The sequence below is a fragment of the Clarias gariepinus genome, chromosome 3 (genome assembly GCF_024256425.1).
Source record: "Clarias gariepinus isolate MV-2021 ecotype Netherlands chromosome 3, CGAR_prim_01v2, whole genome shotgun sequence".
Classification (NCBI taxonomy): Eukaryota; Metazoa; Chordata; class Actinopteri; order Siluriformes; family Clariidae; genus Clarias; species Clarias gariepinus.
The window spans coordinates 6,431,432-6,458,462 of NC_071102.1; the positions used below are offsets into that span (position 1 = coordinate 6,431,432).

General features: G+C 40.9%; 1 protein-coding gene across 1 annotated transcript in view; it reads left to right on the plus strand.

The window, feature by feature from the left end:
* nfatc3a (nuclear factor of activated T cells 3a) overlaps positions 1-27,031 on the plus strand; it is an 82,039-nt gene that overhangs the window by 17,501 nt on the left and 37,507 nt on the right. Inside the window, exons 2-3 of the mRNA XM_053492476.1 lie at positions 3,811-4,966; positions 12,896-13,058. Of these exons, the coding sequence (XP_053348451.1) occupies positions 3,811-4,966; positions 12,896-13,058 (1,319 nt within the window). The remainder of the gene's footprint in view (positions 1-3,810; positions 4,967-12,895; positions 13,059-27,031) is intronic.

Here is a 27,031-nt window from a genome sequence, read left to right on the forward strand (position 1 = left end):
GTAAATAAATCTATATGACAAGATATTAGTCCAAGTGGTAATAAATCTAAAAATCTATAAACAAATCGGATCTATCTGCAAAGAAGTCACATATGTCCATCATGTCCTTTATATGTAAATAAATTATTTCTTTTTATGTATAAATCAGATTTGACCTGCCTGACCATGTGAACATGATCATTTGGATGCGCCGAGTGTTCTTCCTGGGTCAAAGGGCATGGTCGTGTGTGACTTTCTGGCCTCGTGTCCCTCCTGTCCACAAAGCTCTGTTGTCACGGATACGGATGTCTTGTGACATGCGGGTCATGTGGGACTGCTATAAATAAATCCATTACAAGGGAGCGGGAGAGAGAGCCAGACACTGTTCCATATTTATCAGACTTCTCAGAGTATGAGTGCTGGTCAAAAAAGATGATCACGTATTATTTCCTGCTTGCGTTTATGTGTTTAAATAGAGTTAAAAATGTGTGATTTTTGAAAGTCCAGAGTGTGACATCAGTGGAATTGATTGGGGGAATATAATCAGGTTTATAGTGCTAAATGTTGAAGGATAGCGCAGGACTAGTGTAAGTATGTGAGCTATCTCGGTCCACCCATTCAGTGGGAGCACGCCAATGACATCTAATACAGTGAGGGACAATTTTTGGTGATGATGTTTGCGTGTGTGTAATTTGGCTGGGACCAAATGTCCCCACAATGATCTGACTACCTTACGTTTTTGCTGTTTCTCACGAAGAAAGCGTGTTTTTGTTGTGTTCGGCTAGATCAGCGAAAAGCTTATTCAGGTTAGATTAATAAGCTGCATAGATAGTGTTAATGAAAAGGTCTTCAAATGGCTAGTAAGACAAATATGTGTGTGAGAGACACAGTGCTCTTTAACTGATGTTATTAATAGAGCTGGTTACCATGTAGTGGTGACAGACTGAATCATGTGCCTGTTTCTGAATGTATTTCCCAACTTGATGGGCGGAGAGGGATGCGTGTGAGTGTATAAGTGTGTAAGTGTGTGGATTCAGTATTTGAGTAAGTGGGTGTGCTTCCTGGTTTTAGCCATTCGAACATTCCAGCTCTAAATGTGGAGCAGTTTCTGTCCAGCGAGTTCCTATTTTCCTTTGCACTCTTTCTCTCTGACTTTATTAAGTTGTCCAGAATGATCTTCTCTGTCCTGCTGGTACAAAGAGAGATGAGCATTGTTTGCATTGTACGTTCTTTGCTGACCCGGGGCGAGAGTTGTGGTCTGGACGGATTCCCCGGTGGCTTGTCTGTAGACAGTGGAACTCTTCTCCGAGCAGGGACAATGTAAAAGCACTCCAATAAAGGAGAGAGCGAGAGAGAGAGAGAGAGAGAGAGAGGTTGGGGTCTGTATGGTTGCTTGCTTTAATGTGTCTTATCAGTCTCCCGGGACTCCGGCCTTGAAAGATAGGGACATACGGCATACTAGCCACGCTCACACTACAGGGAACGACCGCTTAATTTGCTGCTTGGATCAGCAGCCGACATCCTAGGAGTAGAAAGAGCGCATCATTCTCCATGTATGGAGAATCCCTGTCCAACTCTTTTGGAAGCACTATTATTACCAAAAGGCAGGGTCGTCTTGTATCTACATAAAGTGTGGAATGAACGCAGTGTTTTGGTCGGCCATGTGCTTTCTTATCCTCTGCTGACATGTCGTTGTCATCAGGTAAGGCAGTGACAGCTGTCAGCAACATCATACTTTAGTAACAAAGGAAAGCATGCACTAACTCGAACCAATCAGCGGGTCACAATAAGTTCATTGATTTTAGTCATTCCCATCTAATGATTTGTGCATGCAGTATGATTGTGTCAAAACTATTTCATCCATAGATGTATTAACGATCTTGACGAGTCTGGACAATTAGCTTCAAGCCATCAGTATCAGGATGCGTGACCTTTTCACTAGCCTTTAGTTTTATTCTTAAAGACAAACCTTGGTTAGTCATCAATACATACACTGCACTTAAATGATCTCTGACTTCCTCCTTCATTCATCTTTATTAGCATTTTAATGCCTGTTTGGCTATCCTGGAGACATTGTGTGCACGGGAGAGATGCGTACCTACAGATAATTTAAAGTAATTTGCCTGTCCAAGTTTGTTTTTGGAGGCAGCAGGAAATTGGAGAATCCACATGGAGAACGCGTGAAGCCAGTAAGCAAGCTTAGGGTCAAGCACATGGAGAGCTGCAACACTGCCTGTTGTACCACTATGCCTAGATGGTTGGTTTGTTGGTTAGATGGTTTACTTTTTCTTTTTGGTTGCTTGGTTGATTTTCTGGTTGTTTTGTTGAATGGTTAAGTGTTGGGTTTTTTTGGACAGATTTTTTTCTTGACAGGTTTTCTGGTTGTTTTTGTGGTTGGTTGGTTGGTTGGTTGGTTGGTACGTTGTTTGGTTTTGCCTGGTTGGTTCTTTATTTGTTTGGTCAATAGCTGGGTTTGTTTGTTTTTTATTTAGTTGGTTGGTTGAGTATAGGTGTTGGGCTTGTATATGACTGTAAGAAAGCATAACTAGCTGATTTATTTCAATTTTTTATTAATGCTCACTAAATTAGGACCTTATCTGTAATTCTGGTTGATTTGTTGCTTGGAGGTACAATATTATGTATGTGCTTGATTTTCTGGTTGTTTTGTTGGTTGGTTGGTTAGTTAGTTTGTTTGTTTGTTTGTTTTTTAGTTGGGTTTTCTTATATATTTTTCGGTCGCTTAGTTCTTTACGTGGTTGGGTATTTTCCTGGTTAGTTGGTTTATTGGTAGGTTAACTGGTTTATTCTTTGGTTGGTTCATTCTTTGCTTGATTGGTTTCCTGGTTGCTTTGCTGTTTGTTGTTTGGTTGGTTGGTAGGTGAGTTTGTTCTTTAGTGGGTTGTTTTTCTGATTGTTTTTGCTTGGTTGGTTTTGGTCGATAGGTGTGTTTGTTTGTTCTTTAGTTGGGTTGGTTGGGTGTACGTGTTGTACGTGTATATCACTTAAAGAAAGCATAACCAAGCTGTTTTTTAATTCATTCTCTCAAGATCAGGACCCTGTCTGACTAATTTACATAAAGTTTAAACTTTGCACTGTTCTATAATCAGATTTTTGTGGCCTGGGTTGTCAATCTTGTACAGTTAATCACACTTATTATCATAAACACGGTCTCTTTTACTGGCTCACTGACTCGCTGACTATTCACAACTGTGTACTACAGGATCTGCAGGATAATAGTTCATCTGTATTTTAGTTTTGTAAAATCAAGCTAAGGTTATCAGATACTACATTTTGTATAGCAGTTGGAAAAAAGATTTAAATCGCAAGCTGGCTAACAATGATGAATAATTACTGTCACCATTTTGGTGCATCACCTTTGTTTCAATATGAAAGGTAGCGATTAGTCATGTATAGCTGCAAAGTATTGTTTGTGCAGATCATTCAGTTATATAGCCTGAAATAAGAACAGAGTCACTAATCAGGTTCCCACTGTTTTCTTCTAGGAAGCTGACAAGTGTCATGACCTTAAAAGTTAAATTAGTAACACTTTAAACTGTAAAGATTCAACCTGTCTCATCATAAATATAATATATACTGTAGTTCCATTGAATTATGCTCAGAAGAAACTGAGAGAGAGAAAGAGAGAGAGAGAGAGAGAGAGAGAGAGAGAACGCAAGATTTTAATTAAGAATGTAATTACTTTGTAATTATGTTTTGTGGATGTGAATTTTGTAGTTATACAAATATGTTGAATGATTATAAAATCATTTTTATATCAGTGATATTCTTAATTATCTTATTCTCTTTTTATTTACCTTTTTTTTTTTTTAGATCTGGAGCCGGATGACACCACATCGTTCTACATCCTGAACGTGGGTCAGCCTCCGGCAGTGTTGAACCAGCCCCTAGGTGTCCAGAGGCATGGAGTCCAGCCTCACTCACAGGTCATCTCTACTTCTCCTACATTGCAGCCCCTCCACAAGCCCTTTGAGCCTAGCTATGAGTCCCTGGACTCCAAATATCTTCCCAGTGGAGGTGGAGGAGGTGTAGGCAGGCCCCCCAAGGCCTTTGAATGCCCCAGCATCCAGATCACCTCCATCTCCCCAAGCTGCCAGCAAGAGCTCGACGGCAATGAGGCTGACCTCCGGTCTAAAGGTGTGGATGGAGACTTTCATGAGCGCCCGCTGTCTAGGGACCACCTGTATTTGCCGCTGGATCACTCGTACCGCGATTCATCACTGAGCCCAAGCCCTTGCAGCAGCTTGTCTTCACGCAGCTGGTTCTCAGACGCTTCGTCATGCGAGTCCATTTCACATGTGTACGACGACGTGGAATCGGAGCTGAACGAAGCAGCGGCTCGTTTTACACTCGGATCTCCACTCGCTTCTCCACAGGGCACCCTGCTGGAGGAGCAGTGGCAACAGCAGCAGCATCACCACCACCAGGGTTATGCCCCATTGCTTTCCCACCCACATACCCACTCTCTTTCCCCACGCCAGTCACCATGCCACTCACCGCGCACCAGCGTCACTGACGAGAATTGGCTCAGCCCACGGCCACCTTCACGTCCATCCTCGCGGCCCACGTCACCATGCGGTAAGAGGCGACACTCCAGTGCAGATATCTGCTACTCGGGTTCACCCCATCACTCCCCAACACCGACGCCGGGCCCCTCGCCGAGAGGCAGCGTCACCGAGGACACCTGGACAGGCAGTCCTGTAGGCATGACACCCTTTCCATGCTGCACTCCAGACCCTGACATCCCCTCCAAAACCAGAAGAACATCACAGGACTGTACAACCACGCTACAGACCGGGAAGACCGATCTCAGCATGGACGATTCGGGAAACGTCTCACCGCTCCGCGATTCCCCGGCTGACGAATCCGTACACGGAGTGAAAAAAGACGGAGCTGGGGAGCAGTTCCTTTCAGTGCCCTCTCATTTCACATGGAGCAAACCCAAACCAGGACACACACCAATTTTCAGGTGAGAGAAACCCTGTAGATATTGATGATTAATGAGAAAATAACATGTACAATAAAATAAGATAAGACACACTGAATATATTTTAATTCACCGATCAAGTATGCCAGTAACAGTAGCATTTCATATTTGATATTTTGTTAAATTGAGTGCATGAAAAAAACGAAGATTAGTGTATGTGAAAGGAAGTGTGACAGGCGTGGTGCCTGAGAATACAGCAAGATGGAAAGGAAAATTTGACTCACTTTCCACTCAAAATATTGGTTTAATATTGTGACCGACCATATTAATCTAAATTTGCAAACACAGTTTTGAAGGTTGTTAAGGATTAGTAAAAGATGGAATGCAATGATCAAGGCTGAAAGGTGGGAAAACAATTCAAGTAAAATAGAATGAGAAAAAAGAGACTGTTGTACTCCTGTGTTTTGCATTGAAAAAAAAAAAACGTTTCTTGCTCTCGCTTAATCATCTAGCGTGCATATCCGTATTAAACACTTCATTGGCGTGAGAGTCTTATTCCAGTGGAGATGTTATTGCAGACATTTCACTGAGTGAAACTAATGCCATCTGTACAGACCTAATAGGAAAAGGAAATTAACAAGAAAAATGGGAAAAGACCAAGAAAGAAAAATAGATTGTGGTACATCCGAAGTATTTTAGATGTGTTTTCCATTTTATTAGTCAAGCATTAAATCTATGGAGTAGTTAATATAAGAAAATGAGTTTTGCAGTTTTTATTTAATTAGCAATGCTCAATTCGGCGGCACGATAGCTTAATGGTTAGCATTGTCACCTTGCATCTCCAGGTTCTGGGTTCGAATCCTACGTCAGGTCTGTGTGCATGGAGTTTGCATGGTCTCCCAGTGCTTGGTGGGTTTCCTCCAGGTTTCTCCGGTTTCCTCCAACAGTCTAAATAGCCTCATGGCTCCAAATTGTCCGTAGATGGTCCTCTGGAGAAGGAAATAGCAACCCGCCCCAGTATCCTCTAGTGTGCTATGATCCGTGAAAACACAAAGAGTCAGACACGACTTAATGACTAAACAAGAAGAATTTAAAGACCACAATAAACTTGATTACTAACAAGATCTACGAGACACCTACCAGCGTCACAGATCCCCACTGAGCAACCTGCGATTTCTGATGAAATGCTTGTCACAGTCTTGGTGCTTATTAACTCCTTCCAGTCACATGACATCACATTATTCATAGCACGTCGTAGCTGCTGTCATACTGTCATGGCAGTTCCCTGGGTGCTGTGTGCAAGAGACTTTTATTTTAACTTTTGTCTTGCTCTGCATTTGTTTCCTACTTCCTGTTTACTTCCTGTTTCCTGTAGCCACATGGATGGTCAGCTACTGTTGCCTGCAGTTGACTACAGGAGGTCACAAATTACCACAAATATGACCATGGAAACGTAGTTCATGTTAAAAGAATATGATCCACAAATTTCAAAATCAGCCATGATCTTACCGTATAACTACCCATGATGCATCATGTTTATCAAATTCATAGTAATTTGTAGCAACAGTGGAAGTGAGACTGAGCGTGTGTGTCTATGTAAGATAGTGCATAGTGCTTAGCAGACATGGTTAAAGGTCAAAGTTAAGGGTGAGATTTGAGGAATTCAGAGCTTTATGGGATTAGAGGTAGAGGTCATAGGCCAGAATAGCACGAATGTTACTCAGGGGGGGTTAAACCCTCAAAGAACGCGGATACTTTGACCTCCTGCTTAATAATATTATAGTAGATAGAAATAGTAATGTGTATAATGTCATGAGCTAATGTCTCTCTCTTACACACACACACACACACACACGCTTCTGCACAGATAGAAATGTAAAGAATAATATTTGCATTTGTTTTGCTGTGTAAATTTGGAGTGTGTTGTGAAGAGCAGGTCATTGGGAAGGTGATAGTAGTGTGTGTGTGTGTGTGTGTGTGTGTGTGTATGCTTTGGCCTCTCAAACCAAAAATCAGTGGAGGTCCCTTAAAGATCCTGGGTTCAGAAGAGCTTTAATGGCTTGAATGTTAACAGAAATGTTACATTGTTGCCAAAGCAATTCTAAAACATTAATAAATAACATCAATCTGAATTTATAAACATACTGTATACAAACTTTATAAAAAATATTCGATATGAAAGATTATTATATTAAAATTAAAAATTATTATACAAACTAAACAAAATCCCCAAAAAGTTTTATTTAATTTAAATTTAAATTATTAAATCATTAAAATAATAATAATAATAATAATAATAATAATAATGATAAATATATAACGAAAATATTAACAACAATAACAACAACTATCTGAACAGTAGTGATTTTAAATTTTAGTTAGTTAGGAATATTCAGGTTAAGCTCTGTCTCTCTCTCTCGCTCCCTCCCCCTCTCTCATTTTGTCTCTCTTTCTCCCTCTCTGTCTCTCTACCTCTCCCTCTCTCTCGCCCCCTCTCTCTCTGTCTCTCCCTCTCTCTCGTCACTCTTTTCCTTTCTGTCTGTCTGTCTCTCTCTCTTTCTCTCTCATCCCTCTCTCTCCCTCTTTTTCTCTCTCTCTCTCTCGCTCCTCACCTCTCTCTCTCTCTCTCTCTCTCTCTGTCTCTTTCTTTTTCATCTCTCTCTCCCTTTCTGTCTCTGTCTCTCCTTCTCTCTACCTCTCTTTTTGTCTCTCTCTCCCTCTCTGTTTCTCACTCTCTCTCTCACTCACTCTCTGTCCCCCCCCCCCCCCTCTCTCCCCCTCTCTCTCTCTCTCTATCTCACACACACACACATTTTTCGTGCACGCTGTCAGCTCCTGCGTACAAACAGGTTGTGAAAGCTCCAGTCAGGCGAGTCTGCGCTCTGTGTCTGTTCAGCCTAATCCCATCACAGCTATACTCGCATACAACACTGACATGATACATGATCTTGCCATCTGATCCTGCAGCCCCAGCAACCAGACCTGCTCCTGCTGTGTATGAGTGTTTGTGTGTGTGTGTGTATAAAAGTAAAAGAGTCTCTGGAAGCATGGCTTTCAGAGCAGATGGTCTGTGTGGAACTGTTGGCAGCGAGGCGAGCTTCTCTGCGGTGTGGAGACATCTGAGATATCTGGGAAGACATGGGTTTAGAGGAACACACCTTTCCAATAGCGCACGCCATCTTCCACACGCACTCACTCATCCCATCTCGCCACGTTGTGGACGGAGGAACGGTGTGCTTTTTTTTTTTTTACGGAAATAGTGTGCGTGTTTTGTATAACAGGTGGACTCAGGAGAAACGTGGCGCGCTTTGTAGGCCACCGGGCAAACCGTCACACTGTTATTAGCCCTAGGATTCCCCTGACATTCAAACCAGCTACGGTTACCATGACAGACTTCCTCCCCTGGGCCTTCCCGTGAGCGATACAGAGAGAGGGAGGGACAGTTTAGGACAGGAAAAGGACTGGAGGAAAAGGAAAAGAGAGCTTAGGAGGGAGAGAGGAAAGCCATTTCTTTTTGTGCATTAAATCCAACTATTATTATGGCGTTCAGAAAATTCTGTATTCATAGGGTTTCCTCTGGGAACTCTCAGTCCGAAGACATTCGCCTGGTTGGTGTTTACAAATTGCTCATGGTGTAGTGTAGAGGGAGACATTATACACATTACAGTGGCGTAGTGGTTAGCACTGTGACCTCGTACCTCCAGGGTCGAGGGTTCGATTCCTGCCTTGGTGTGGAGTTTAGCATTAATCGTTATTTTTACTCACGATTATTCATCGCGAGATTGGTCAATTATTTTAAGGAGTAGAAAGTACAGATAATTGCGTGAAACTGTGAGGAGTAGAAGTAAAAGGTCGGCTAAAAAATAATTACTCCAGTAAAGTATAGATACCCAAAAAGTAAGATAACAAAGTATTTGTACTTTGTTTCTTGACACCTCTGCATGGGGAGAACATGCAAACTCGAGGTGGCAATCACACCTTCGAGTCTGGAAGTGAAAGGTCACAGTGCTAACCACTACGCCATCATGCCATCGATTTATTTTTATTTTAAAAAGCGATTTTAGAGTCAAAGTAGATCAGGGACGGATTACGGACTGGGCCAGAGGGGCCGCTGCCCAGGGGCCCTTGGGGTGCAGTGGGCCTGTGGGGCCCCTAGCCCAAAACAATTTGCAACGCTTATCAACAATGTATTTTTGTTTGTCTATTTTAGAGGGCCTACATTCTTTGATCCTCTGCCTACAGGGGCCCCTGACCCCAAGGGCGTTTGGCTGCCAAGGGCCCTTGAATTGTGGTGGTGCTGGTGGTGGTGGGGCCGGCCCTGCTATAGGAACTTTAAACTTTAAAGTGCATGGGAGCCTACTTTTAGAAGGCCCTCTTAGGCCCTCCTATTATGGTCCTGGCTTTTGGCTACCAGGGGGTCCTTTTGAGGATGGGGGCTTTTAGAGGGTCCTCGGATTATGAGGGCCCTACCAGGAGGCCCTAGGGAGGAGGGTGTACTGTACCTTTAGAGGGCCATCTACCATGGGGCCCCTGGCTTCTGGGGGGAGGGGAGGGGGGAGGCTGTACTGATTATAATTTGAGATCCAACTTACTGTATCAACTTAAGCCACCTTCTTTTCACTTTTTCCGAGGTAAAAAGCAGCAAAAGATAGTTTTGTCAACATCAGTCTGCTTTTACAACACTGCCGCACTAGTTTGGACCCACAAGTGGCATGATGACGTAGCAACTAGCCATCCCAGACAATGCTGGCGTTTTTTGTTTTTTTAAAGGGGGGCCCTCGCGAACGTTTTGCCCAGGGGCCCACACAACTCATAATCCGTCCCGGGAGTAGATCGCCACACAAAGAATCCATACCGTATGTAACTGATTCGCCTTTTTTTTGCTCATTTCTACTGTTTATAAGAGCTACAGTACTTCTCCGCTCTTCAGTAGCACGCCTGCCGTGACAGTCTGAACTAGCACAAGGTCTTCATGTGTTCTTAATGCACCTTTTGTTTTTTTCTCGGTTTCCTTCCTTCCCCATGTAAATGTCACCCCTTTTGAATTTAACATCAAAGATTTTTACTGTAAAACTAATTTTGCTCCTTTTTTAAAAAAAATAATGTAGGACTCAGTTCAGGCTAATACTTGTGAGTGTTCTCACGTGTGTGTGTGTGTGTGTGTGTGTGTGTGTGTGTGTGTGTTTCTGTATGCTTTGGCATAAAGGAGTCGTTTCAGTGAGGTTTAGACCTGGAGGAAATTTGCGGTAAAATTTTGTGAACCTCGAAAATCAGCAGTTTAATACAGAGCGCCAGAGGAAAAGCAAAACACACGCTGAGGCCAATATATACACCACTTCATCCCACACACACACACACACACTTGGATTTACCTGTTTTAGGCTTTGAGGATTTCTGGTTCTGGAACAGAAAAAAGTTCGCTTTGAATAGCAGCATTGTTTGAATTCCGAAAGTATTTAACATTCCTGTTTGTCAAACCGTTAGCCGGCAAATAAACAAGACACATAAAAGAAGCACACACACACACACAGGCATAACTTGGCCTACATGTCAATCACTTTAAATCCACGCTTGGTGCTCTGCTAACAGAATTCGACACGCGCAGGTTGATTTCCGGAGCAGATATGACGTACGTTTTGATCCGAGCCATATTTCAGTCCACGTGCTCGTCTCTCAGGGTCTCACGGTACGATTCGGTCTCAGCTCGCTCTGTGACTCAGCGAGGAAGTGCTCCTGTGTGTAGAGTCTCAGGCCCTGTGATTCACGCTCTGCTGCTGCGTTTTACCATCCATTACCGTCATTATGTAGCTTTTTTCCCCCCAAAGTGCCTCGTATGTAGTTTGTACACAGCACTTTATTTTGTTTCCTGGAATAAAACAGCGTTCCTGCAGCAACTTGAGTTAATATTCCTCAGTCATCGGGCAAACCCCCTTCGGAGATGTTCGCCAGCGCTCTTTCATTCGGCAGATGAGAGCCTGCAAGCACAGACACACCGCGCTGATATGTGGGATAATTTATTACATGCACCGGATTTTACCTGCAAGTCTAAGAAAGGGCTGATGATGTGTCTTAGTCCGTACTGTAGGGGAGAAATTACAGTTTATTACAGGTTAGGATATGATCACAGTTCTGTTGAAAGCGTGGGCTAGAGGGTTACAGGGAAAAATAAAAAAACGCTTTAAGATATAAAGTATAGATTGACATGAAAAAAAGAATAAAAATTAAAACCTTATAAAAATGAATTTGGTGAAATTAGGTTTGCTGGTATAATAACTGACACCTACTGTAAGGTGCAGAACATGTTTGTAAATAATAAACAAGGCTCATATCTAACTACTGTTTCAATCAAAACTTCTTATTATTTTGTTTGTTTGTTTTTGTTTGTTTGTATTTACATGCATTAGGGCTACAATTTAACCAGGAAATCATGTTGCAGTTATTTTACCACATATTGCGATTGCGATTTGAACTGCAACACGTAACTATTAAATGCATGGTTTGTATTCAAACAGATTAATCTAGGTGAACAATAAATAATACAGCTGATCTCATTAAGTTTTTCAAAATAACAGTAAAAACTATTAATAAAACTCTTATAGATTATGTGAGACCACCTGTGATAAATGGAAGCCCTATGCGATTAAATACTGTAATTGCGCAGGCTTTCGAGATTTATGTAATTAATTGTGCAGTGGCAGCACGGTGGCGTAGTGGTTAGCGCTAGTGGTTGGCACCTCTAGGGTCCGGGGTCGATTCCCGCCTTGGGTCTGTCTGTGTGTGCCCGTGATTGGTGGGTTTCCTTCGTTACCGTGGTTTCCTCCCACAGGCGTTCCCAAATTGCCTGTAGTGTGTGTGTGTGTGTGTGTGTGTGTGTGTGTAAGTACTCAGCCTCCTCCCCGAAGTCCCCTGGGATATGCTCCAGGCCCCCATGACCCATTGTGCAGGACTACCTTGCCTTGTGATGAGCTCAATTTTTATTCAATATATAAATGTTCAATTCTAATTTCCTGTTTATTCTTTTTGGCCAGAGATGAAATCTTTTTTATGGTCTTTAAGGTATTTTAGCTGGTAACAGAATAAACCAGATCAGTCATATTTTTATTGAAATGGAATTAAAAGACTTGACAAATTTAATTGTTGTTTGTTAATGTTTGATGTTCATTTTCCTTTTGCATTGCCTGATGAGGCTCATGATTGATGAGTTGAAGAACTCATTTAAAAGCTTAATTTGTCACACACCAGTGTTTTTTTTTTTTTGTGCAATAATGTGAACTGCAGTGGAACAAACAAAAGAACTAAACTTAAGTACTCACTCACTCATTGTCTATACCGCTTGGTCCTGTGTACCGGGTCGCGGGAGGGTTTGGAGCCTATCCCAGGAGACTTAGGGCACAAGGCGGGGTATACCCTGCATAAATCTGCATGTCTTTAGACTGTGGGAGGAAACCAGAGTACCGGAGGAAACCCACCAAACACGGGGAGAACATGCAAACTCCATGCACAGAGACTGGTTAGGAATCGAAACCCCTATAGCTAAGCACTATAGTAATAAAAAAAAAAAGTGGTTGTGTGTGACAAACCCGTTCTGCAGGAGTGCAGGATTAGCTCACGTTCTTCAAATCCTATTAAAATTGCTTAGTATAAATAACTTCAAAAGCAATTAGTTCCCAGCCAGCTCTTCAACTTCATTATCATTTAAGACGTCGTGTCAGATCGAGAGAGGCAGGAGTGCTCGGAGGTTTGCAACTGTTATTTGCTCTTAACTCTCTTAACCCTGAACTGCCGAATTAGAAGTCGATTTGGATAAAAGCTTCAAATAGGTGAATAATTTTAAACGTTGGCTTTGTAGAGTTACCTGCTTCAAGACTTTTCTTCCTAATATGCTCAATTAATATCCACTGCAGCTTGGAGTAATTATGAACAGTATGTTTGTGTGTGTGTGTGTGTGGTGTGTGTGTGTGGTGTGTGTAGGGCGTCCTCCCTGCCCCCCCTGGACTGGCCCTTGCCGAGTCAATACAGTCAGTTCGAACTGAAGATCGAGGTTCATCCTAAAGCCCACCACCGGGCGCACTACGAGACGGAGGGCAGCCGAGGAGCCGTCAAAGCAACCTCAGGCGGACATCCTGTCGTCAAGGTGAGTCACCATGGCAACCTGCCACCTGCCGGCAGTGATGTAAGAGTGTCTCGTTACCTGTTCAATGAGGACGAGGTTGTTTTACAAAGGCCTCGCTTTCATGTTGGTTTTAATTAGAGCGGGGGCCATGAGCTCGACTGCCTCCCTAATATCTCATCATATTTTATAACAGTAGGTCAGACCACATTGTGCTTGTTTGGGATGTTGCCCGCACATCGTCTCAGCTCATGAGTCCTCAGTTGTCGCTCGCAGGATCTGTGCCACGTTGATTGAATCAGTGCAGCTACTGTAGAGTAGAACGGATAAAGTGGGCATTTCCATGCAAAGCACTACAAGCAATTTGGATAGATTTGTTTGGGTGGATCACGTGACGTTTTCACTGCACCACTGGGAATGTAGTGTGAGAAAGGAAGTCTCAACAGGATGACAGCTGGATTATATGATGGTGTACCGTAGGTGCTACCGTAGATTTACGTTCTGTGTTGGTTCAGTCGATTGGTCAAAAAAAGGGGCAGAGGTTTTATAGGAACGAGTAAAAACAATCAACGTAGAAGTAATCTGGTATTTACCTTTTAATCTGACAAATGTCTAAAAAAGAATAAAAAATATAGAAAAATCCTAAATATTTTTATTGGGAATTATTGCTGCTATGTGGAATTGATGTTAAAAACTGAACTGAAATAAAGTTGACTTTTTATAAGTTTTTAGTCATTTTTAGACATTCAGGTGGAACCCGCTTTTTTTCTTTTCTTTTTTCTTTATTTTATGCTTTTTATCCTTTTTCCATTTTTGTATAAACAAGCCAATGGGATTTTCCCCTGACATGCCCTATAAATGTATAGAAGAAAACAAATATACAAATATATATATATATATAAATACAGAATCAGCCAAAAAAATTAGAAGAAAGAAAGACTTTTAATACTAAATATTTATAATATATATTTGATATATTCATAATAATATATTTATAATAATAATATTTTAATACTAAATTTCTTTCTATACTTTATATATTGATCTATATGACAGTATTATGATTATTTTAATATACATTCTTATAAATTAATTAAAGCATTATGCTTATATTAATATAATATACATTATACTATTTTTCTTTTCCAGACGTGTGTATGAATTTTTTTGGCTGTATATTTTTCGTACTGTATATAAAAAGTAACTCATTTTATTTACATAGACACTGAAATGGCACTTTCAGAAGATGAGTGCAATAAAAAGAGTTTCAGTATGAAAATACACATCTTCTGGAGCATTAACACACACACACACACACACACACACACACACACTTTAGTGTTACTGTACATGTGCAAGTGTTAATGAAATAGTAAAATACTGGACCTTTAACCAAAGTGAACACTGATGTGTTTATTCCTTTCTGTAAAGTTTTAGTCTACTTTCTATATTTCTCTCTACACTTACTGTAAGGTACTTTTTCAAATGAACTTTACTAGTCAAGGTGAGGTGGCATGGTGGCGTTGTGGTTAGCAAAGTGCCCTCGCACCTCCAGGGTCATGGGTTTGATTCTCGCCACTAGTTTGCATGTTGTCTGATTTAAGACGCTTGGTACTTGGGACTCCAGTTCCCTCCCACACTAGATAGACTTGTGTGTACGGATAAAGCTAACTGGCATTGCTAAATTGCCTGTAGTGTGTGAGTGTGTGTGTTTATATGCTCCGAAATGGACCTCATGAGAGAGTTAAGGTGATTACGTATATATTTTAGCTACTTTAGGTTTAGGTTAGCATTGTAGTTTGTTTCCCAGGAGTTTCCACATAAAAGTGATCTTTACATTATTTATTAGTATCTCCTGTATACTATACAATGTATTTAAACATGAAATAAATAAAACAAATCTAATACAGAAATAAACATCATAAAAAGTCTGATATTATAAACAGTTTAAACTTGTTGTTAGTCTTTAAAACTGATGCAGATCCTTCGAAGAGAAATATCACATTTACAACATAGAGCTCTGTGAAGATCACGTGACTGTTGTACGCCACATGTACTCAAACCGTTGATTCAAATGGACCTGTAACTCTACTTGACTGATTCATTGAAACTAATTAGTTCAAAGGAATGCTTCGTTTAAACTGTAGCAGACAGTGTTTGATTATTTTTTTAAACTGATTTGACTGATTCATTGAAATACATTTTTTCAGTTTAATTATTTCTCATAACGTCCTCATTGAATCAGTGAGTCAAATCTAAATGATTCAGTTTTCCTGCAAAAGAGTGTATGTGGACTCCTCCAGGGTTGGTCCAGTGTTTGAGGGCGTTTCCACATTAGGGATCGTTTTCGACCCTAAAGTCTGGGTTATTTAGTTCGGTGAGAACACGATCGTTCAGGTCCGCTCCAAGAGGGGGTCTCAAAAACGATACAGCGTGCTCGGGCATGGACCGAATCAACCAATCGTATCTGAGAACGGAAGTAGATACAGTAGTAGTACTGTGCAATACATATATGTGCAATATTGTGTGCAATACTACTGTGTAATATATTGTGCAATACCACAGATATTTATTGAACTTATTTGATCGAATCCCACACCCTACTCCATTTGTTGTTAAGGTTTTTTTTTTTTAATTATAATAAATAATAATAATAATCTCCATTTGTTGTTAATGTTTTTTAAAAATAATAATAATAAATAATAATAATAATCTCCATTTGTTGTTAACTTTTTTTTTTTTTTGTCGTGTTTTGTCTTGTCATTGTTTTGTTCTGGAAGCTCTGTCACTAAAACAAATTCCTTGTACGTGCAAGCGTACTTGGCCATAAAACTCTTTCTGATTCTGATGGATCACTGTTTATAAATGACATCATCAGTACCGCCGGTCTCTTTCGAAATCTTATCCTCTGACCTACACAGCACGCGAAAGCATTACTCTTGCCTTTTTTTTTTTTTTTTTAGAAATATCAGTAATATCAATCAAGATTCACTTCCTTCTTCTTTTCTTGTCTTGTGTTTAATGGCGCCTCACAAACCAAGCAGGTGCATACTGCCACCTGCTGTATAGGAGGGTGTAAATACGCAGGTGTACCCGAGAGCAGAGATCAAAAACATTGTGGTACAAATTGATCGCGGCTAATGTGAAAACGTAGAGTCTCATGGAATTTTCCTTTTTCACGAGTGGTTTCAATAATAGATAACATATTAACACAACAAAGGGTAAGAGCGGCAGTTTAAAAAATAATAATAATAATCTGACACACACTGGTCAGTGCCACAGCTCAAGGCTTATCTGATCACACTTCTGCCGTATTCTTTATCCCGTCGTCTAGTTAATTCTTGTTTTTATGAGCTGCTTTTAAGCTATTCTCCTGCTCCTGACATTATGGACTTACAGAGTAATAGGTTTGCCCTCACTTTGTACGCTGTGTGGGTGTGAGTACGAGTGTGTTTGCGTTTGAGTGCACTCTTTGAGTACTTTGAAGAGGCAGTGCGTAATTACATAAACGCTTTCCCCACTTCCTTTTCCTCTTCCACCATGATTGAGGACGCATCATTCCAGCTCAGGAGTACAGTGGTTAACTTTAAAGATGTTTAACAATAAGGCATACACACACACACACACACACACACAACCTGCTTTTAAAAACGGCTATGGATTGTTGGGTTTAAAGAGTTTATTCTGAGGATACGTATAGTAAATCTATACACAGTTTTGGAAAACACTTGTTAAATGGTCCTCAGCTGATGCAGACAGCTGGGTCTGCAGTCGCTCAATCGCTAACCTGAGCCTCTAATAACGAGCTGGACTCCATGTTAGCTTAAAGACATCATCTGCAAACTGCAAAACAACTCCTTGTATCTGTTATCACCCAAATGACGATGGGTTCCCTATTGAGTCTGGTTCCTCTCAAGGTTTCTTTCTTTTGCCATCTCAGGAGTTTTTCCTCGTCCTCGTCGCCCTCGGCTTGCTCATCAGGGACAATATGATCGTTTTGATTTATACACACTTTTATAATGTTCTTTTGACTCTGTGAAGCTGCTTGTCGACAGCGCTATACAAATAAAAATGAATTTAATTGCATTTCTACACACAAGTATTCAACTGTTTTTTGCTAAGAAAGGTATTCCATAATGTCTTTCATGTCATTTAAAGAAAGACCAATGCAAGATTTTGACTTTTATTGAATGTGGCGAACAAATCGAGTGTCCTTTTTCTATGCATCTAGTGTTCGTGTGTAGTCAGTATCGCCAGACGCAATTTGTTTAAATGTAATTAAGGCTGCGAAAACATATGTTGAAACTGAAACTAATTTTACTTCACTGATGCAAAGTGCTTATCATGTTTCGTGTGATTTTACAGCATCCCTAAAGGGACATGAAAGGGGGGAAAAAGGCATAGAAGAAAAAAAAATAATAAACCATGTAAAAAAAAATACTAATCTAATCAAATAAAAAAATGTATTTATATAGCACCTTTTATAATGAGATATTGACAAAGTACTTTTTAAATATGAGAAACATGGAGAAAAAATGCATGAAAAGCATTAACGTTCAAAACTTTCAGCACCTGGGTAGTGTGGGGTGTGACAACCCACCGAGGGCGGGGTTTGAACCCGGATCATTAGATTCAAACATCTACAATTTAGAGCCTGAGTCTCCGCTTCCACGTCTTACATTTAATGCATTCGTGTAAAAAATTGTTTCTTGGAGGTAGCTCGAGCACACAACTTTGGTTTGATCCAAAATTCCATCTAGAAGCTTTTTATAATAATACTTGCCATTCAGCACACCTGGTGTTTTGCTCTCAGTCATCTTATTATTCTCATTAAACATGCCATTATCACACAAAGCCGGATAACCGCGCTGTGATTATGGAAAGCCATTAGGGTTAAACGTCGTCATCTTAATAATCATAATCTGCGTAAAAAAAAGTAATTCGTTAAAATCTCTTGATTAATTACATGCATTAGCACGTTTATATATGTATAAGACGCTGATGGGAGGTGAGCATGATGACGTATAGGGTTGTAACAAATCAATAAGGTATTTGGGAGCCGAAAACATTAAAAGCTTTATAGACAAACTTATAATTGGCACCCAGTGCAGCGATGCCAAAAACAGGATCATCTCTGTGTATTAGTCAGAAGACGAGCAGCAACATCTTGAACCAACTGTGACCTGTGGTCGTAGGCGACCGATGTACAACACATTACAATAATTTAACATGGGTTAGAAAAACCGTTTATATGATTGAGTAAAGGAGGTAAAGGTCGTTTTTTTTCTTAGCAAGATCTGCTTTTAAAAATGCAATTTAAGTTCTGCGTTTTATAGCCGTTATAACCAGTTATAATGCAGAAGGTGGGACTTCTTTACTTCATGGAGGCTTGCTGGCAGTTTTTTTATCAGGACATGTCTTACAGCGGCTTTTCTCAGCAAATTTTCTTTTTTTTCTATCGATTTTAGTTCTCCTGTTATTCCTCTATTGCATTTTGTCTAGTGCTGTCAATCGATTAAAATTTTTTATCTAATGAATCAGTCATACTCTGCGATTAATCGTGATTAATTACAATTTTTAAATAGTCAGATTTAATTGTATAATAAACGTGCAATGTTAGAAACGCATAATGAACTGGTTCGAGGAATCAGATGATGCAGTTAAAATCTATCTTAAGCATTAACATGTTGATTTAAAATCTCTGGAATGGGTTTGGCACTGCACTGAGTGGGGAGTTGTACAGTATGGGGTGTGGCAACCCTCTGATGGCGGGACTTGAACCCGGATCCTTAGATCCAAAAATCAACAACCTGGAGCCTTAGCCATCTTAGCGTGAGTGCAAAGTTTGGTTTAATACTGACTCCCATCCAGAAGCTTTTTATAATGAAACCTAGCACATCTGGTGAAGTTTCCTCAGTCATCCTCAGCTTAGATTAATCGCATGCGTTACAACCGACAGCACTAATCTTTACCCTTCTCTGTGCCTCTGTAGCGTTTCAGTGTTGATGTTTTCACCAACAAACCGAACGGTTTGGACTAAACCCCAAGACTAAATTAAGAAAGCAAGGATTGTGACTATCCCACTTCCTTCGCTACAGTTTAAGTATATGGGTGTAGCACCGTTACTACATTTGTGTGTGGGTATTATTATTATTATTATTATTATTATTATTATTATTATTAATGTGTGTGTGTGTGTGTGTAGTAAACACCCCGTGGCATGCTCGCTGTTCTTTGTTGTGCACCTCGTCGACCGGCTCGCTCTGTTCGGCTGACTGGAGAGCTAATTTAGTGTTATTATAAAAACAGCAATACGTCGATCACGTCCAGGGTAAACACGGCCTCGCGCCAGGAAGCGCTGTCAGTCAGTCAGTCGATGGTGTTGCTGTGACCTGAGCTGTAATTGCAGGCAGAGTGAGGGAGAGAGATATAGAGATGGTCTTCATTATGAATTCAAGCTGTGTGAGTATTTGAAGGTGTGAGCTCATCGCATAGCATCGCCTCCATCTGGACTCAATGTGTTATTTTGGTTTTGTCCTTTAAATGCATATTCAAACAATTATTACACCCTCACATGTTTTTTTGTGTACGCTAAAGTATGGCAAACTTTTTATGAATGACCAGAATGCCAGATATAAATCTGAAATACAGTATAAAAGATTTGGTTGGTCCTGATTAGGTCAGAGCCAAATCCTGTGCCATCTTAGGGACCTCCGGTATTAATCAAATGCTTCCAAAACGAAGGGGCGCAGACGTGCTGTTATCACACAGCCGGGTAACCGTGATGCAGTTATGGAAAGCCATTAGGGTCAAACGTGGTCATCTGATTAATTTGCATTAAAAAAAAGGAATTCGTTAAAATTCGTTAATTTTAACGGTAATTTCGTTAGGTAAAATTAATTGCGTAAAAAATTGCAGCCGCCGCTTATGTACCATTAGGGGGCGACATAAGACACTCACGGTAAAGCGCTATCCATCCACTTCCACCTGCAAAAGCTTACAAACACGCGTGATTGGCTACGATTGATGTGGAAATGCAAATTAATTTTAAAAAACATACTAGAGTTGCAGTTTTGTGGATTTTAAAGGGATTTTTCATGCTGTTTAGTTTTAATTACATTTTCCAGTCACTATACCAGTCGCTCCATTCAGAAAAATTATCGCGAACTAGCGCCTCCTATGTTTGGTGTTACAGATTTCTTGTCTCACGATTCCTCTCTCTCTATGGATCTGATCTGGTCGAGTCGGTCAGAGCGAGGATTTTAACTTTACATTTTTGTATACACGTCCGTTCGTTCTTGTGCGTATGTGCTGGTTGGATACATTTGTCTCTTTCGCCCTTGAGTCTCATGCATTGCATTCCTCGGTTCCTTGTTGTGACATGCTCTCGACTGCAGTTGTAAACTTCCACTCGTGCTCCGGTTGGTGTTCAGCTCGGCGGAGAGAGAGAAAGAGAGAAAGAGAGAGAGAGAGAGAGAGAGAGAGAGATCTGCCCCAGTTGGCACAAGGCTGTGTGTGGGAAAGCATGAACGTGTGTGTGCTCATTTACTCCAGGCAGTGTAGCCACCGTGCACATTGTGCATCTGTACATTTCGAGTTAATGATCGTGTGTGTGTGTGTGCTGTGGTTGTGTGTAGCCAAAGTAGCTGCTTAGCTTTGGAATAGTCGGATCTCTAAGGCCATCACACAGTAGGGTCGGATGGTCATGAGAGCGTCACATACAGTAATTTCAATAAAATTAGCGTGAAATTTACAACACAAACACATGTGATTAGAGCACACCGGTTAATGAGTAAGGAACGACAGAGACAGATCAGTAGTCAGTATAAGGCGGTGGGTTTACAGAACTCCAGCTAGGTTTGTTGTAAACATGCGAACCCTCTTGAGTTATATTTACTAGTTGGAATTCTAGGAAATCTTCCACATGACCCTTCTCCGAAGTCAACTTTAAAGAACTGGGACCGCTCAGGGCGTCTGTTGAAATAATTATTACTACCTGTATAACAATAGCACGCTGCGGCTCACGCTTTAAACCTCGTCAGACTTACGACCTACAGCAAATTAAATACATGACTCCTGTTTAAGTCCTCTGAAACCGAGCGCGTTGTCTGGGGTTTATGTCCATGGGAAAAGGTTTGTAGTCTGATGTACTGTAGAATAATTTTAATTGAAATAATCAAATAGCGGTAATAATAACTAGAAGAGTCTGGTACGGCAACAATATAATGTGCAGAAAATAAGGGTTGATGATATGATATGATATTATATTTCATGAGTATGAAATTTAATTTTGTATATACAAGGGGGGTGTTCAGATCAAACCGGGACTTGTGCAGACTAACAGAACGCAGTTATTTCTCTATATAATTCCCAGCTACACTAATACACTTCCCAGTGTTTCACTAGTGCTTGGATTTTATCAAGGTAGAAAGTTTTCTCAGTACCCTGGAGCCATGATCAGACGGACTGCCTGCTTCACGTCTGAAACGCCGGCCTCCCGGGAATTCCTTAAATGGCCCAAACATGTCAAGTCACCTCAGCTGGGATCATCATTCCCAGACGTACAGCGGCACAATCAGTTCTTTCATCGCAAGTCCCGGTTTGACATGAACACCCCTATATTGGGAATTCAAGAATAAAATGCTGGTGTATATAGAAAAATGTAATAAAATGTTTGTTTTTAGCATGGAATTCAAATCCAACGACAGCCAGACATCACACCAGGCATTTATTCGATTCTAAAGTACGCTACAAATGGTTCCATGTGTTATTTTGTGGAATATATCTCGAGTTCCTGCACGAAAAAGGATAGAATTGGGCAAAATGAAAGAGCAGGCAGGAAGGAACGCTCATAAAATGAAATCATAAAAGCCGGGATATGCGCGGAGCCGAAAGCCGTATGTTAAGCTGCCACAACAGCGGCTGCAGGAGTGTGTCATACAGTAGCCAGACAAACACGAGCGAAACACAGTGACACTGTTTACTCTGAGTGTTTGGACTGGTCTGATTCACAGGACAGATCTAGAAGGAATGCTCCATATCGACCTACAATAGCCCTCCCTCTCTCTCTCTCTCTCTCTCTCTCTCTCTCTCTCTCTCTCTCTCTCTGCTCAAGGGCTAACGTTACAGGGGGCAAACCATAATCAGCAAACCTGTTGCTAAGAGACATGTAAGTCCCCAGCCCATCTGGCTTAGGCATCCCTGTGTGTGCGCACACATAATTAAGCCAGTTAAAAACACACAGACGCACAAAGGCAGCCAGCATCGATGCACATGCTGCACACACACCCACACACACACACATTAACCACACTAGTTTTCTTCCACTTTTTTTTAAAGCATCACTCGCAAATATCATTAATGTTAAAACGCTTTGCGTATGCTTATGATGACCATACCAAGTTTAAAAAAAAAAAAAAAATTTATGCAATGAGCTGCGCACACAAGGGTCATTTTCTTGTCAGTCATGTTGTCATTAGTGGTTACATTTTCTGACGTCACAACAGGAAATAGGAAGCAAAACGCCCTCTTAAAACCCCTAACCATAGAATGGAAACACATTTTTATTCCTGCATAGTTTTAGCCCCTGAACGCTATTAAAGGTGCACTTTGTAGCTTTTTTAGACGTGCCTCCAAACCGACAGAAATCAAGTCACCGCAAGAGCTCAATGAACGCTGCTATTTTCTTTCAGGTTTGATCGTTTTTAATTTTTTAATTTTTAATTTAACAGTTTTGTTCCTGGCTTTTGTTCACATTTCACATCAGCTGTGAAATTAGCTCGGCCTGCACCAGAACAGAGCTGCCCGAATCCATGAAGTCTCTGCAGGATTTAATAAAAAAAAAAAAAAAGGCCCACAAGAGATGGGTTCGAGCTGCCTGGCGTGATGACCGATAAAAGTCCTTTTTATCTAGTTATCTAGCCCTGTACCTTTTCCTCTTATGTGTTACTACGTATATCAGATATTGGAGTGGTGAAGTACAAGTGTATAAAGCGGGCTAAAGCCAATAAACATGTGAATGATAGGTTCACCTACAGTAGTCCTTTGTGCATATGATCAAATCCCTGAAAGTATTAATGACCCCCCCCCCCCCCCCATGCATATTTGCCGTTCGTAATACATATTATGGCCAAAAGTATGTGAACACTTGATTGTCACGTCCGTATGTGGGCCTTTTTCCGAATTGTCGTCGTAAAAGTTGAAAGCACGCAGTTGCCCAGGGTTACATCACTAGCCTTGGCTCAAAGAGTATGCAACATAATTAAAGCGCAAACCAATGAGTTCAACAATAAATATATTTATATTTATAAATAAAGATGTCAGACAAGAAGTGAAAGAGAAAGGGAGAAGTCTGAAGTCCGATTTATGCTTCTACGCCACGGTCTTGGTCTTGCGTCGCCACGTACCCTACAGCGTATTCTGACGTGCACCTCCCCAAAAATGTAACTACTGTACATCGCAGCAGCTGTGTTCGGGCCACTTGGTAGCATCGCATTACCGGCTTCTTCCATGCTTCCACTTTTGAATTAATTTTACTGCGAGAGTGCACCGGGAATAAAGCACAGATGCCCATCATCAGTTGGTGCCTCATTAATTGATTGAGTGATGTGAGTTCGCCATATTGACCATCTTCTCCAATAGATAGTGAGAGAGCGACAAAGAGAGAGAAAGCACTATTAACATCAAAAGGAAATAGTTAAAAATTTGTCTTCTCATCTATTTAGTTACTTTTTCAAAAATGTAATCTGTTTTTTAAACAATTTATGCAATCCGTGAGCCAGACAGCAGTCATTCCCAATCCGTCATGTGTGTGTGTGAAAGTCGTCCTACAAGCCCCGCCCCCGATAACCCGAATAACCCCTCTGTTATTCCTGCTGTTATACCATGAGATACCGTGAGATAGTAGTATTAGGGGTATAAGTAGTTAACAGATTATGGGCCAAACTTGGCTGAGTGATGATGGTAGAATAATTATAAAGGTCTCGACTAAAACAACATGCATGAGGAATCACAAAGGAGTTTTTATTTTCTGCAATGGAAAAGTACTCAAACTAGTTACTTTTATCAGAAAGAAACCCTGTTATGTAACCGATTACTATTTAAAGACAGTAATTTTCTAATGTGTCTACAAAATTACTGTAAGTGTCGCAGCCAACTAGTGGTTTGGTGGTGTAATTGCAGAGTGACACAGACACACCAAGAGCATAGGTATACATGTTCACATAATTTCTAGAGATGCACCGATATTTTTAATAAGTCTGACCTAATTGTGAACAATTTTTTTTGTTTTTCTAAAAATTACTGAAATTTTTTTTATTATAAAAAATTCGATTACATTTTTGCAATAAATTAAAATCTAAAAAACAAACAAAATTCTAATCTTTTTAAATAATTGAAGGTTATTGTACAAGTAAAAGGGAACTAAGCAATTGGTGTAATGGTTAGGTGTCCACAAACTTTTGGTGGCACAGTGATCATGTTAGAGTGTGGACTCCAGTGTCCCAGGTTTGATCCTGAGTTGAGGTTCCTACCTCGAAAAAACACAAAGGTAGGTAGACTCAGTACACTAAATTGCCATTAGGTACAGAATGAATGTATGTGTGTGTGTCCCACCCAGGGTGTATTCCCACTTCACACCCAATGTTCCTGGGACTGACTCAAGATCTACCTTGACTATGTGACCAACATAAAGCAAGAGCTAAAGATAAAGACGTTCAAGGATTAAAACGATTTAGAAATTAAACTGGTTCCATTCATTCACATTGCGTCCGCGTCATCCTCAGACATCCCAGATCTTAGATAGACAAACCGAGCTTTAGTTACATGCACGTGCAAATAAACCTGGCCCTTTTTCACTATCCATACTGTAGTTTCACGCTGTGATGTGAAGGACAGAAGGGTGTGTCTGCGTCTTTATTGTGACTGCGATTCAGATGCAGGTGGTACAGCAACATTATCCATTTGTTGAAAAACGAACAACATCATCATCATCCAGGGCGTGGCACTGTAAAGTCACGCCGGGAGTCTGTTCCTCAAATGATCCACATACATACAATTAAAGTGAACTAATGAGCTCTTGTGAATACTTCACCTTAGGCACACTTAACGAGAATGAGAGAGAGAGAGAAAAGAAAATAAACAAGGTCAGAGCGTCAGTTATGCATGGCATGTCCTCTGCGTCTTCACAGGGCAGCCCGGTGTTGGATAACAGCAGCATGAAATCCAAGATGGCCGACACCGTCCTGAATGGGGTCGAGTTACGGCTTCAGAGCGAGTCTGACATTGTTGTCGGGTTTGCAGGAGAGATGTCACGTGTCTGTGCAAGAGGTCAACAGTGACTCTGTGTGTGTCGCCGCTAATTGCGTTGATCTCCGGTTAGTCGCGCGGCTCGGTTTTATTCTGATCGTAAAATCAGAACTTCTCCCAACACGACTTTTTCATTTATTTGATCCTTTTAATTTGTAGGATTATACAGTATTAATCACAATTTAATTGCATGCAGTCCCATCCCTTATTTTTTTATATTAAATTTAATTAATAAGTGTAGATTAAATTCAACTGCGACAGGCTGGGAAGTTCCTAAAGATACCTTTTAAAAGCTGGTTGTTTATGATTCATATGTGAATGTGTGGCTTAACGAACGGACTGAAATGTGTTATGTGTTATGAACGGTGCTATAGAGACAAAACACGAATTCCAAAAAGGTGTGGATTCAATGAATTCCCCATCAAATCGTTAACTTCACTCTTATGTTGCATGTGACTTAACTTGGAAGTGTGAAGTCAGATTTACGCACACCTCGCCGCATTCAATCTACAAAAAAAGTGAGGACCTACAGTACATCTTTTGAGTTACACTAGTTCAAGAGGGGTAGCTCATTGGTTTCAATTCGGAAGGTCTCGGGTTCAAACCCCACAACCACCAAGTTGCCACTGTTGGGCCCTTGAGCAAGGCCCCTAGCCCCTCAACTGCTCAGATGTAGAACGAGATCAAATGTAAGTCGCTCTGGATAAGGCCGCATGCCAAATGCCTTAAATGTGATAAAATATTTTACCAAATATTACCAAAATGCATCAGTTCGTCACATTTTCAGGTTACTTGTGATTGTGGTTTTTGGGGAATTTTTTTCTTTTTTCTTATTTCTGATGGCTGATATGATAAGCAGGTGAAGGTGAATTTTGTTTTTTGCCCGCACGGTCACCGTGATGCTTCGCTTTCTCTCCGTATAGCAACGCATCCTGACAGCAAACAGAAACACGGCTCGGATTTCACACGTAGGTGCATTTTACTGCGCCAGAGGGCCGCGCTGTTGTGTTTAGCTCGGCTTATTGATTTCAGCGTATTAGCTGTAGTCGCTCGTTCGACTGATTTGAACTTTGAAGTGCCTTTTGTTTTGTCTGTTGTTGTTGTTTTTTTTATTCGGATTATGAATTAATACGTCACTTAACGTTCGGTGCGGAATCCAAGGTTTCAGTTTCTAGTGACACTCAGTTATTTTATTGTGTATGTGTGTGTGTGTGTGTGTTTGTGTGTGTGTGTGTTAGAGAGAGAGAAGTGCTTCACCATGATTTCAGCCCGAGGGTGTTAATGTGGAGCTCAATTAGATAGAGCTCTATCAGGACACGCTGCTGATGAGGAAAGCCTTATGCAGTGCACTACAGAAAATGCCACTCTGTGTGTGTGTGTGTGTGTGTGTGTGTGTGTGTGTGTTTGTGTTTGTGTGTGTGTGTTGACCTTGTTGCTTCCTATCCTCTCAGATCTGCATTCGCTCTGTCTCGCCATCTCACTTGCACACACACACACACACACACACACACACACACACACACACACAGGTTACACACACATAGGTTATACACATAAACATTATAGTGCTGAACAGACCTTTCTTAGTGTCCGGTTCACACTGTTAGACATGTAAGGCCACACTAAGGGGGGGGGGCGGGGACAATTAGTGTGTGTGTGTGTGTGTGTGTGTGTGTGTGCTGTTAGATTTA